The sequence below is a fragment of the Aspergillus versicolor genome (genome assembly GCF_001890125.1).
Source record: "Aspergillus versicolor CBS 583.65 unplaced genomic scaffold ASPVEscaffold_4, whole genome shotgun sequence".
NCBI lineage: Eukaryota > Fungi > Ascomycota > Eurotiomycetes > Eurotiales > Aspergillaceae > Aspergillus > Aspergillus versicolor.
In genome coordinates, this window is record NW_024467527.1 from 1756981 (window position 1) to 1771328 (window position 14348).

Below are 14348 nucleotides of genomic sequence, written 5' to 3' on the forward strand. Positions count from 1 at the left end.
GACCTTCTCTTATCACATCCACTCTCCACCATCCATCCCCTCTGCTTTAGAAATCCAAGGGAGTCTCGGGCGCTGTCATGGGCCGGAATTGAAGATGACACTATTGATGGACACGATCATCCTTGACTTGCTTGTTGTCGTGTTGAGGGAAACTATTTGATTCCGGCGGCCATGTTGAGGACTATCGGCGACTCCACGGGTATTACGAAATGTCCGCTTCATCATTCACGACTTTGGCCCTGACCCCGGATCCAAGTTTCAATTGGTATGGCCCCTGCTGTGGTTAGCTGGCCTTTCTCACCGTTTTATAGGTTCTTTCTTCTCCAAATAATCGTGTCTTGTATCCTGTAAGTTGGATAGTTTCCCACACAACTCCCATGCCATTGGCTAACAAGAATCTTGCTTTAGGGTCCTTTTCTTCCTACTCTATTTTAATCGACTCTTTGCGACCCTTTTATCGTACGGCATACGGGCCTATACATGGCATTACTACCGCGCCTATGTCGACATAAACGCGCTCCAGATATCCCTTATTGGAGGGAGGGTCTTCTTTAAGGGCATTCGATATCACGGGGTGAACGAGACGATCTTCATACATGGAGGATTTATCACCTGGAATTTCTGGAAGCATGCGGTGAGGCGTACGAATCTCTCGTGTTTCAAATCCACGACCTGGACAGGATTCCAACAACCGGGAGATGCTGAAGATGGCGGCAGCAAGGATGGTAGCAGTGGCGAGAAAGGAGGGATCGACTGCCCCGCTAATCTTCCTTGTCGCATCACGACTAAACTTTACGGACTAGAATGGTTTATATATAATCGGACACCGGCTTATGATGGCATTCTCGCTGGGTTCAACCGCGCAGAACCAGCGCAATCACCTGGTTCTCAAAGCGCCTCGTCAGACGCTAGTTTGAAGGACAACCCGCCTACCGCCACCTTCTCAAATGAGAGGCCATCAGATCGCGTACCTGCAGCTGATGGTGACACTGCCCATAGTGAGGTAAAGGATGGTAGACGGTATTCCCAACAAGGCGATGCCTCCGGGCAGGAGATAGGGTCATGCTTGCCTAGCTTGCTCCAAATTTTGCCGCTGAAAATTGATTGTGACAAGGGCGCGATAGTCATGGGGAATGAAAACACAAGATCTGTCCTGACTACAACATTCGACTCTGGGACTGGTTTAATCGAGGCTTGTTCAGCCGCCAGCTCACTTGATATTTACCGGCAAGTGTTTAGCTTCAAGTTTTACCATCCAGTTGTGCAAATGAGGCCCAATCCAGATTACAAACAGACTCAACTAGCTGCTGCGCAAGGGCTAAGCACAACACGGGAGGAGGAACCTGGAACAAAAAGGAAAAGAGACACCATATTCAACTACCAGTTCCAGAAACGTAGGGTTTGGCATAGTATCCGCGATCTCATTCCATATTTTCAGACCTCGGTCGAATCTTTCCACATATCTGACAAGCGTGCTGGCACAAACCCACGGAATACGATCAATGCTAACCGTGATTCCCACTGGGTTGGACTTTCCCGTTACTTAGACCAGGGCAGTCAAGATGACCATTCCGAATGGGACGCCATAGAATATGGCAGGTTTTCCACGATTTTGGATAGCCCCGGCATGACTGTCATATATTTTTGGGATATCCCCGGGGACGTGAGATCACATTCCATTTCTGAAGGTGCCCCACACGCGACATCTCAGGATATCAATGGCGCTCCTCCGCCGGAATGGGGTATTGACGTGAAAATTGACGGTGGGCTTATTAACTACGGGCCATGGGCTGATAGGGAACGTGTTGGACTACAAAACATTTTTTTCCCAAATGCCTACCGAAATTCCCAACCTGCGGAACCCCTGCACCCAGGTGAACCAAGACAAAGCTCAATCTTTAGGTTCCGCGTTGAATTCGATCAAGAAACCATCCTTCGCATCCCCACACGTGAACCGTCCAAAGATTGGCAGTGGAAAGGACGTGGGGATGCAGTACGAGGCGCATCCAAATTGAAGAAGCAACAACGCGGAAAGCAGACACGAGCTGCGGAAGGCGAGAAAGGCAACATTGGACCCGATATTCGCCCCTTTGGGTGGTTTTCACTTCGTATCGCTGACAACTCAACTATCAACTATACCATGGATATGGCGGCGGGGAAGTCGGGATTTGCAAGTCAGCTTGATATTGACATTCGTGATTCGAAGATGTCGTCGAGTGTCAACCATGCTCTATTGTGGACCTGTCCAAGGCAACTCATTACTTGTGACCTATCAGTTCCACTCTCTTGGAAAACGCTCCGTGCTTGGAAATTTGACGTCAAGAATCATGACATGGAGCTCTTTCTGCTGAGGGACCATATATTCCTTTTAACAGACCTAATCACAGATTGGGGCTCCGGCCCTTCATCGGATTACTACACCTTTGTTCCCTTCATCTACCGTTTGAGTCTGTCTTTTACGAACATCCAGCTTTTCATCAACGTCAACGACTCGAACATCGTCAGCGACCCTACCGACCTCGGTGATAACCGGTTACTTGCTATCAAGGGCATGGAGCTAAGTTCGGATATTGTTATTCCACTGGACAAATTCTGCGCAGAGCAAAATGCTGTAGACTTCAATGTCTCTCTTCGAAAGGCGGAAATTGACTTCATAGCCCCAATGTGGGACACGCTGCACACGTTCTTGAAGAACAAAACAACAGCTGCCTTGGATACCCTGACAATCGATGGCACCTACAACTACTTTCTTTCCACATCCTCTGAGCTAACGGATACTTTACTGCTCAACCTGCATGGAATGTCTCCGAAACTCTACCTGTTTGGGTTTCTTATCAAGTCATTCATGACCGTGAAAGAGAATTATTTTGGCGAAGATGTGCATTTCAAGACCCTGGAGGAGTACCAAGAGGTCGCATACGCTGGGGATGCTTCCGCAGCACACAATGGGATCAATCCAAACAAGAAAACGAATGATCTAGATGTTGTTTTGCATGTCACGGTTGACAATCCTTGTGCTCTTCTACCAGAGAACTTGTATGACGATCATAATTACGTGAGACTCACTGCCCCTTGTCTAGATATCGACTTGAGATTTACGAACTACTACATGGACTTGCAATTTTCACTTGCTCCGTTGAGAGCTGCATTGGAATCACACGTGAAGGAAGAGTGTCCCATAATATCGGACACTCAATTATTTATCGATGGTGCTTCGGTATATGGGCATCGTATTTTTGGCCTCCCTCCTGCGGAACCAACTTACGTTTGCAATTGGGACTTTGACATCGGGAGAATAGTTGGTGAATGCTCTCCCAAGTTTTTATCGTCGTTGGGTAGTGCGTTACAGAGTTTCGATTTTTCCTTTGACAACGAGGAGAATGCTCTTCCGCCTCTTGTCCCAATTGCTCTCCACGATGTGACATTCTTACGGGCTCAGATTTCTTTGGTTCATATTTCCGTTCTCATGGACAAGGAGGCCCTTATACTGAAGTCCGGGACAGTGACGACGAAGTTTAATGACTGGGCAAATGCTAAGTTCACAAAGCGTATGGGGCTGCTTGTTCCTGACCTATCAGTTGCCACAATCGACCGCACCTCTATTGGCAAATCTGGCAACGCTGATGTCCTTCCGCAAGCTTTGATTCAAACTTCCATAAGCCTGAAGATGGTGCAACGGAAAAATGACATTGTTGATGACCGGAAACTCCAACAAGATCATATTAGAGTCCACGACCAGAGAACCCAACGAACACCATGGCTACTTTTTGACTGGGACGACATTGAACAGGATTTTCGATATCCGGATCAGGATATGACACCCGGGCCCACTATCGCCATACCAACGATGCCTGAACCTCTATTCAAAGATTCTGGATTGCTGGGTCTATCACCGGAAGCTTATGCTCAGGACAGAAGCGGCCCAAGGAGCTTCCTTCTGCATTCAGACGCATCAAGCAGCGGGAACAGAGTAAGAAGAGGGACAGCTAGTATGAACGAAACCCGGAGTGTGTCGTCTTCCATACGCCGATATCAGGGATATACTAGACAGGGTAGGGACGAGACAGACCATAGTTCACCCCGATATGGGGAAAGCGCTTCCGAAAAGATGCCTCGGAATAATGCAAGCGCCTGGAGCATCCCTGAATTTACTCTCCATCTCATGAAATTGAACACGTCTCGACTGCCTCCCAGTCAAGTGTCAGATGCCCGCACTTCCAAAGCTGACCGTATGGCACCGAACTTTGACCATCGATCTTCACCGTTTGAAAACGACAATACAACTCATACTAACTTTATCGTTGAATTACACAAGGGAGTAAGGGGCATTTGCACACCAAGATTTCTATTCCTACTTTCGGAATTACTCGATTCTCTTGAGCTTCGACATCCGGTTGAAATGATTGATTCGCTGCAGAAAGACATCATATCAGATATAATAACCTCCGAGAAATCTTTAAAAAGACCGAAGAAAGCTACGAGTTTCTCTGTTCAAGCTCCAGCGATCTCAATGAAATTAGTCAACAACTCTGAATCTTCCGATGACCACGAAGCCAATTTTAGAGACGAATACATACTGGAAGTTTCTCGCCTGAACACCCAGTTTAGAACAAGAATCGAACGAAAAAAGGGGGATCTTTCTGCGGGTATCACCAAAACTATCACTGCGCATGCGGCCGCTGAAAGTTTATCGATATCAGTCGAAAGTAGCCAAATTGACCAATACCGGCAGAAATCTCAAGTCAGCTGTCTCTTGGGAGACGTGAATTTCTGGATTGTGACCTTGCCCATGACGAGATCAAGCTTGCAGGTTCGTGCGTTTGATACAGTCACCTCCACCAAGTCCGTTGAACAGCTCGCCTACCTTGTTCGGCGCACAACCACCATGCTTGACTCTGCAACATCCGGGTTTAAGAGTAACTCCACACGTCGACATAAAAGATTGCGCTTCCTAATGTATCACCTTACGCAATCTGCTGCACATATACCGGATCCTGCATTCTTGACTCGCGTTTCTTATATGCTTAGAATTGCCTCTGGACATTTACGACACCACGATTCTTGGAAGATCCTCTCTCGTATCCGAAACGTCTTTAACAACCTCTCAGCCAAGCAACAAAGAGAATTGGTCGACCAGTGCATGTTAGATGACATTACACTGCTCCCAAATGCGAAGAGTGTCGTTCTCTCTGGCTTTGATCAGTGGCGAGCTTGGGATCTAGCTCACGTCGAAAAGAGCTACGTGATGCGACGAATATGGGACTCACTTGATACAACAACCTCTGGAGGCACCTCGCCGACGGCTTGTTTTTCCTCTACAGTCAAATTATTTCGTTTCTCTATTGATCCTGGACCGAGAGAGAGCGATTTTGTCGTCCAGGATCTATCCTCGGTCATCACATCTAGTATCCGAAAAGACCAGCAAATGAGCCCTGTGCTGAAGTCGGACTCTCTGGTCACTGTGGAGTCTTACTGCTCTTCGATTAATCTTCACCTTAGGTGGGAGATTCTAGATCTGGTGGAGGGGCTAGTGAAAGCCATGTCTACCGTGACACTAGAATCTGCAACTTCGGATGAGCCCCCTGAGAGTGGGATAGAAGAACAGGACGAGCTGCAGTTAATCTTCGGTACAGATTTAGGAGCTTTGATTGTCGACGGTATCAATTTTAAACTGGCTGTCACTGGAAAAGCTCTCAGAAGTTCAGCCGTTTTAAAGCCCTTAGACAACCAGAACAAGAGCACCAGCCTGCTAATTAGTTCTGGAACTTCGTCTGTGGACCTCTCCAGTCTCTCGAAGGTCATGATGCAATGGAGATTTACCGATCCCCACGTCTACTGCTCTCGCACTACTGAGAAAACAGCGACTGAGATGAAGCATGATTGGAAGGTCGTCTTGTCAAGCCGAAAACTAAGATTTGACATGAATGATGACCCGCTGGGCCTTGCTCATATGGCGGACCGTCTAATAGATGATGAAGTTCAGTTCGTTCACCGACTCATCAAGAACTTGAAATTGCCGGAGCCCCAGTCTCCTACAAAGACTACAATCCAGAAATCCTCGCAGAATAAGTTCCAGGTTGCGACATTCCTGGATGACTATCGCTTAGCCCTAAGCATCCTCCCATCTCTGGCATACGTTATCTCTGGTGATGTAGCAAGAGCCTCCATCATATCTCGGCTTGAACCGAAAATGGAAATCGACTTCGACTTGAAACAGAACCGTCATACTTTCCTCTCCAACGAGAGGGGAAACTGGCTACCCTTAGCGGAGCTTGTAATCCCACCAATCAACGGTCGAGTAATGGCGAACATATCTCCAAACCGTACAGAAATGGAGGCCGATATCACAATTGAGCTGATAGAGCTTCAGGCAAGCGCGGTGCGAAGCCTCCTTGGCGTCCTAACAAGGCCTGAATTCTCGCACTTGATCTCTGATCTCAAACAAAACATGGACTCCTTGGAACTGCACTCTCGGGAAGTGCTTGGCCTGGATAGTACACCGTCGCAACACAAGGGCACATCGGACTCGATATTTCTCTATAGGGCCCGAACAACAATGGCAGGCACGAAGATACACGCAACTGCGCCTGGATTAAACGGCAAAAATTACTCGGCTGACATGGGATTCAATCTTGGAATGATACGAATGCGTCTTGACAATGGCCTAGAAGCTGGCTACCCGATGGAGTACCCCGAATTTCAGGTTGACACCTCCAAGATAAGCTTTGATTTGAGCAAGAAGGGCACTTTTAGTGTTCGTTCGTATTGCAGTTTCGCCGTTGATGCCAAGATCAAAGGGACTTCTACGACCGATGAAAATGGAAAGTCCTTGCAAGCCTTCCACCTTACCAGCAAAAGCTGTGATATCGAACTTTTCCCCGAGGCGGCTGCACTTGTCGTGGATGTAGCTGCTCATCTTCAGGAACGGATGAAAACCATGGACCTCTCTCATGAAGTCAAGCGTTTGAAGAAGCTACGACATCGAGTTCATTCCCAGACAAAAGCTCCAGAAATCCCCACTGTCAATATGCCCGGTGATGGCGCTCATGGAGATGACCTTTTTGGTGCCATATTCTCATTCGCCCTTAATAATATTCAGGTGGTTTGGAACATGGCTACTTTCTCCCAGGACACGTCAAACCGCAGGCCTGATGACATGGTGTTCTCAATCCAACGTGTCGATTTGTCAAACAAGAAAACTACTGCTGCTAAGCTTCGGATCGAGGATGTCCAACTACAGATGGTCCCTATCTCAGGGGATAGGAGGAAACGGTCTCTTAACTCCGCCTTACTACCTGAATTGGTTTTTAATGTTGCCTACTCTTCAATGGCCAAAGACGTTCGTGTGGCCCTCCAAGCTGCGGGAAAATCGTTAGATATACGAGCCACGTCTGATTTCATTTTGCCCGGAAACATGATACGGAACTCGATTGCCTCCGCGGTCAAGACTATCCGCGATGCCAACACTATCAGCATGTCAAAACCGTCTGACGACAGTGTGAAACAGCGTTCTCTATTTGGGAACAAACGTCTTCGCTCGGTTCTTGTAGACGTTGACTTTGCCGGGGCAATTGTTTCCCTGCAAGGGAGGCAGAGTAACGACCAACAAACGCTTCTTTCAGCTACTTTGAAAGGAAATAGACCATCAGAGTCGAAGTACGGCCAGTCTGCCCGAGACGATTATTCAGCTACTGCAACATTACGTGCACCCGGTGTTGCACTGAAGGTTCAATTTGAGGATGCTGCTCATGAAGACTCCACGCTTAATGCAGAATTGAAGATTGACGCGTCCACAAATGTCTTATACCCAAGCATTGTGCCGTTGGTGAAGCAGGTGTCTGCCACAGTGAAAGAAGTCATGGGTGAGCAGCAGTCAAAGCCTAGAAGACCCTCCAACACCACAATGCTGCAGCCGCAAAAGCTTATGCAGGAGACGCCCCTCGACGGCAAAGATCCCGCCTCGGTACTGGGCCGCTGCAAGTTGAACCTTGGCCTTTTGATTTGTAAACAAGAGTTCAGCTTGAGCTGCCAACCTATCGCTCGAGTCGCTGCTACCGCGGGATTTGAGAGTGTCTATGTCGCAGTAAATACCGTTCAATCTGATGATGACGAACGGTTCCTCGCACTGTCAATGGCATTCAACGATTTCAGAGCATCCGCCAAACACGTATACTCCAACGAGTCGACAGCAGGCTTTGAGGTGAACTCGATAATCATGTCATTGATGAACAGCCGACATTTAGGTAAATCGAAAGGAATCTCGGCCGCGCTACGAGTAAGCCCAATGCAAGTCATGCTCAACGCGAGGCAAGTCCAAGATCTCCTACTGTTCCGTGAGATCTGGGTGCCAGCAAATGAGTCCTTGGATTCGAGCCCAAGCTTCGAGCCACAGCCCACAGAGACACAGGCCTACATCGTACAGCGCTATCAGCAGTTAGCTTCGACACCGGCGTTCCCATTGAACACCACTATTGCGATCGAAAAAGTGGCCATTCAACTTGATATGGGATCTACGTTAGGCAAGGCACAATTTGCAATTGATGACCTATGGCTGTCATCGAGAAAGACATCTGCTCGTGAGCAGATCCTTTGTGTCGGCCTCAAATCTGTAGGGATCGAAAGCAAGGGTAGGCTCAGTGGCCTGGCTGAATTTCAAACTATCAGACTCCGTTCTTCTATCAATTGGCCGGATGATAATTCAGACATCAAGACACCTTTGATACAGGCTTCGATATCTTTTGATCAGCTTCAGATTAAGGTGTCTTTTGATTACCAGCCCTTCCTTATTGCACACATAGCATCCTTTGACTTTTTGATGTATAATGTCGAAGGATCCTCTGATGATTCGAATGAGAGACTGTTTAGTATCCTCGACGGTGGACAGGTCCAGGTGTTCTGCACAACCTTGACTGCGTCACAATCTCTTGCATTATTTCAGGCTTGGCAGAAGCTTATGCAAGACAAACAAGCAGCTTATGAAGCCTCACTGAGAGAGATTGAAAGGTATCTTCGTCGAAAAGGCTCTGTTTTCTCTGATCGGACCGAATTGTCGACTCACAAAGCGGCGAAGCGAACTGAAGATAAATCGGAGCTTGCCCCGATTTCTCTGCATACCGGTGTGGTCGTGACAATCCATGCAGTCCATATTGGAGTTTTCCCAAGCACATTCTTTGACAACCATGTTTTCAAGTTGGAAGCTCGCGAAGCCCAAGCTCGGTTCGACGTGTCGCTGGACAAAGGTAAAATACATAGCGCTTTGGGACTCACACTAGGACAATTACGTGTCGCGCTTTCCCCCATCTCTCGGTCTGACCCCGTGGCTGTTGAGCAACTGCTTGTCAACGAGACTGCCACCCGCGTGATAGAAACCACTGGCGGAACGATCCTCAAAGTTCCCCGAGTGGTGGCCGGCATGGAAACGTGGCAAGGACCAGGGTCTACGCAAATTGAGTATGTTTTCCGCAGCAGCTTTGAAGGTAAAGTCGACGTTGGTTGGAACTACGCACGCATCAGTTTCATCCGCGATATGTGGGAGGCTCACTCTCGTGCATTGACTTCACGACTAGGCAAGCCGCTTCCGCCATCGGCCGTTCGCATTACAGGAGGCCTGAATGCAGAAGGTGGCGGGGATAAGAGTGAACAGCAAGAAAAGATTACTGCGGTTGTCAATGTGCCGCAATCCAAATACAAGTATGTGGCAATGGAGCCGCCGGTGATCGAGACCCCACAACTGCGTGATATGGGCGAGGCGACACCGCCGCTAGAGTGGATTGGCCTTCAACGAGAGAAGCTTCCGAATGTTACGCACCAGATCATCATTGTGACTTTGTTGGAGATAGCCAAGGAGGTCGAGGACGCCTATGCTAAGATACTGTGGTCCTCTTAATAGCCATTACCAAGCGGCGTTGCCCTTGCATAATGTATTTAAATTTGAATATTATTACCAGTGCGATTATATCCAAGTTTATAAATGGCATTCATCTGGCTAACTTCAGGAATTGAATCAAGTCCCGACCAAGAAAAGAGTCCGCAAGTACGGAGTACATCCGTCGTAAAAGCAGCGCCATGTCAAGCCGAATCGGGCGGGGTCAACAGCTGAAGCTAAGCTTGTTTGGGACTGTGAGTCCCAATTCCACCAAGCTTGCCCAATCAAATCTTGTGCTTTTGCAGAGCTTTCAGAGCTTCTGACGATTAATAAGCGGCTACTACCCCACCAATGCCCCTCACCAGGGCTACGGAAATTAGCAGCAGCACAGCTCTCCCAACAGGATAACTATGGAGTGGCAACAAACCGGAGGTCGACACTGATTTCATTTGGCAACAATGATTGGTCAGGAGAGCGTCCAAACAGCACAGCGGTGTGCCCTGCGATCAAGGTCCTGCAAAATTGTAGCCAAGCGCTTACCAACCATAGTTGCACTCCTGGGATTTCCTCAGATAGATTTAGTATCAGCTGGTATGTGACTGGCCGTGTAGAAAGGATTCTGGAGGGCTATTTTGAGTCAGAAATGAGTAAGTTTTCCGAGAGGAAGTCTATGATGACTAGCTACTGGATCTCATGATGTAAAAGCCCATGGACGACCGAGGGCGGAGACGAAAGCCACCTCCAGTACAAACAAGAGATTGGATACCGTTCCAATAAAAAACAGTCACTTGCATCTACACAGTCATTATCAAGTAAATATCGAGTCAAAGGGCCAAAAACAACCAAAGAAAAGCTGGCGCCGGAGATAAACGGCGGAGGGGCACAAGCGGGAATTGGGTGGAAAAAACGCACATCCCAGATTTGGACTCGGGAAAAATCCAACCACCGGCCGGCCCCACGACCACTTAACTCGCTTGCTTGCACTCTTCCACTGCCCTTCCCCTCCTCTCCCTCCTCTTCCTCCTCTTCTTTTTCAACCCTCTTCTACCTCAGTCTCTCCCTCTGGAGCAGCGCACATAGACCTTCCCATATCCCAGGTCATCTTCAGGTCGAGCTAGCTCTCGGTCCTGTCCCTTGTGTGTCATTTTCTGCTTTACTTCTTTTTCTCTTCCCTTTTTGCTCCCCTCCTCACAAGAACCCCGCCTCTAAGGCATTAACAGAAAAAAACCGCCAAAATGGTTAAGTATGTTTTTTCATCCCTCACCATCATGGTGATTATCAGAATGCTTTTGATCTGTGTGTTAACATTTGCCTTTACAGCTTCACTATCGAGGAGGTATGCCGTTCCCCCGTCACCCATGGATATCCGAGAGTCCCCGGAGCTATAAATTTTTTTATCGACTTGGAGGTGGTATGAAACTAACGATTACTAGCTTCGGTCCCTCATGGACCGCAAGGCCAACATCCGTAACATGTCGGTCATTGCTCACGGTGCGTACTAGATGAAGACCTGCTTCTGTTCACTGGTGAATTTTGAATACTGAGTGTTACAATAGTCGATCACGGAAAGTCCACCCTCAGTGACTCCCTGGTCCAGCGTGCCGGTATCATTGCTGCGGCCAAGGCTGGTGATGCCCGTTTCATGGACACCCGTCCTGATGAACAGGAACGTGGTATTACCATCAAGTCCACTGCCATTTCTCTTTACGCCAAGTTCCCCGATGAGGAGGATCTTAAGGAAATTCCCCAGGCCGTCGATGGCTCTGAGTTCTTGATCAACTTGATCGATTCCCCCGGTCACGTTGACTTCTCATCTGAAGTCACTGCTGCCCTCCGTGTTACTGACGGTGCCCTTGTCGTCGTCGACTGTGTCTCTGGTGTCTGCGTCCAGACCGAGACTGTGCTCCGCCAGGCTCTGACTGAGCGTATCAAGCCCGTCCTTATCATCAACAAGGTCGACCGTTCGCTTCTCGAACTCCAGGTCGAGAAGGAGGACCTGTACCAGTCTTTCCTCCGTACCGTTGAGTCCGTCAACGTCATCATCGCTACCTACGAAGACCCTGCCCTTGGCAACGTCCAGGTCGAGCCGGCCAACGGTACCGTTGCTTTCGGTTCAGGTCTCCACGGTTGGGCTTTCACCGTCCGCCAGTTCGCCGTCAAGTTCGCCAAGAAGTTCGGTGTTGACCGCAAGAAGATGTTGGAGCGCCTCTGGGTAAGTAATCAACTTGAACTATTGCTTTCTATGGTATGGGTTGGCTAATTTCTATTTTCAGGGTGACAACTACTTCAACCCCAAGACCAAGAAGTGGACCAAGACTCAGCCCGAAATCGATGGCAAGCCCGTTGAGCGTGCTTTCAACATGTTCATCCTCGACCCCATCTACAAGATCTTCAACCTCGTTAACAACGACAAGAAGGACCAGATTCCTGCTCTTCTCGAGAAGATCGAAGTTAAGCTCGCCAACGACGAGAAGGAGCTTACTGGCAAGCAGCTCCTTAAGACCATCATGCGCAAGTTCCTTCCCGCCGCTGATGCCATGTTGGAGATGATCTGTATCCACCTTCCTTCTCCCGTTACTGCCCAGAAGTACCGTGCCGAGACTCTGTACGAGGGTCCTTCTGATGACGAGTGCTGCATTGGTATCCGTGACTGTGACGCCAAGGCTCCTCTCATGCTTTACGTCTCCAAGATGGTTCCCACCTCTGACAAGGGTCGTTTCTACGCCTTCGGTCGTGTCTACGCCGGTACTGTTCGCTCTGGTCTCAAGGTCCGCATCCAGGGCCCCAACTACACTCCTGGTAAGAAGGAAGATCTCTTCGTCAAGGCCATCCAGCGTACCATCCTGATGATGGGTCGTTTCGTTGAGCCCATTGAGGATGTTCCTGCTGGTAACATCGTCGGTCTTGTTGGTGTTGACCAGTTCTTGCTCAAGTCTGGTACCCTCACCACCTCCGACACCGCCCACAACTTGAAGGTCATGAAGTTCTCTGTCTCCCCTGTCGTGCAGCGCTCCGTCGAGGTCAAGAACGCTGGTGATCTGCCCAAGCTTGTCGAAGGTCTTAAGCGTCTGTCCAAGTCTGACCCTTGTGTCCTGACCATGATCAACGAGTCCGGTGAGCACGTTGTCGCCGGTGCTGGTGAACTCCACCTCGAAATTTGCTTGAAGGATCTCGAGGAAGACCACGCTGGTGTCCCCCTCCGCATCTCCGACCCTGTCGTTTCCTACCGTGAGACTGTCGGTGGCACTTCCAGCATGACTGCTCTGTCCAAGTCGCCCAACAAGCACAACCGTCTCTACCTCACTGCCGAGCCCCTTGACGAGGAAGTCTCCAAGGCTATCGAGGAGGGCAAGATCACCCCCCGTGACGATTTCAAGGCTCGTGCTCGTGTCCTTGCTGATGAGCACGGCTGGGATGTCACCGATGCCCGTAAGATTTGGTGTTTCGGTCCCGACACCACTGGTGCCAACTTGTTGGTTGACCAGACCAAGGCCGTCCAGTACCTTAACGAAATCAAGGACTCTGTTGTCTCCGGTTTCCAATGGGCCACCCGTGAGGGTCCCGTTGCCGAGGAGCCCATGCGCTCCATCCGCTTCAACATCCTTGATGTTACCCTTCACGCTGATGCTATTCACCGTGGTGGTGGTCAGATCATCCCCACCGCTCGTCGTGCCCTGTACGCTGCTACTCTGCTTGCCGACCCCGGTATCCAGGAGCCCATCTTCAACGTCGAAATTCAGGTGCCCGAGCAGGCCATGGGTGGTATCTATGGTGTCCTCACCCGCCGTCGTGGCCACGTCTACTCCGAGGAGCAGCGTGTTGGTACTCCTCTGTTCACCGTCAAGGCCTACCTGCCCGTCAACGAGTCCTTCGGTTTCCCCGGCGAGCTCCGCCAGGCCACTGGTGGCCAGGCCTTCCCTCAGTCCGTCTTTGACCACTGGGCTATCCTTCCTGGTGGCTCTCCTCTCGACACCACCACGAAGCCTGGTCAGATCGTTACTGAGATGCGTAAGCGCAAGGGTATCAAGGAGGTGGTCCCTGGTTACGAGAACGTAAGTCTTCCTACCAATGATTCATGTATGCGATCCGTCCAGTTGCTAACATTCTTGACAGTACTACGACAAGCTGTAAAAACGTTCTATGCAAAACGACTAGGTTTCAAGTCTGTTTGGATTGGAATCCTATGTTTATGAGATTGATGAACGCAATACCCGGCCAACGCTAAAAGGGAGACAACCGTGCAAGAAAATTAAACCGATGCAATACAGCTTAACATCGTATGGGTTTTCGATTAACTAGAATAGTAGAAACCGGTGTGCTCATGCATTTGCGATGGCCTTTTGCTTTTCCTTTTGTTACGTTAACGACTATGAGGACTTTTACGTATTAGTTGCTATTCTCTAGTTGGACACGAAAAAATATTATATTGTTCAATGTTCAAATCTATTTGAACGTACGGAGTAGTAAGAGTAGTTTTCTGCCT

The 14348-nt window shown here is 49.1% G+C and overlaps 2 protein-coding genes across 2 annotated transcripts; both read left to right on the plus strand.

Moving 5' to 3' along the window:
• Positions 1–209: 209 nt before the first annotated feature.
• ASPVEDRAFT_83179 (putative fermentation associated protein (Csf1)) lies at positions 210–9886 on the plus strand (the record flags this gene model as incomplete). Its single annotated transcript, XM_040817330.1, has 3 exons — positions 210–265; positions 312–347; positions 409–9886. The coding sequence occupies 3 exons, from the start codon at positions 210–212 to the stop codon at positions 9884–9886; spliced, it is 9570 nt and encodes a 3189-aa protein (XP_040667412.1).
• A 1088-nt stretch (positions 9887–10974) lies between these two features.
• Positions 10975–14266, plus strand: ASPVEDRAFT_41260 (elongation factor 2). The gene is made up of 6 exons (XM_040812305.1): positions 10975–11108; positions 11186–11201; positions 11299–11356; positions 11422–12077; positions 12139–13917; positions 13979–14266. The coding sequence occupies exons 1-6, from the start codon at positions 11101–11103 to the stop codon at positions 13994–13996; spliced, it is 2535 nt and encodes an 844-aa protein (XP_040667413.1). The 5' UTR covers positions 10975–11100; the 3' UTR covers positions 13997–14266.
• The last annotated feature ends 82 nt before the right edge of the window (positions 14267–14348 follow it).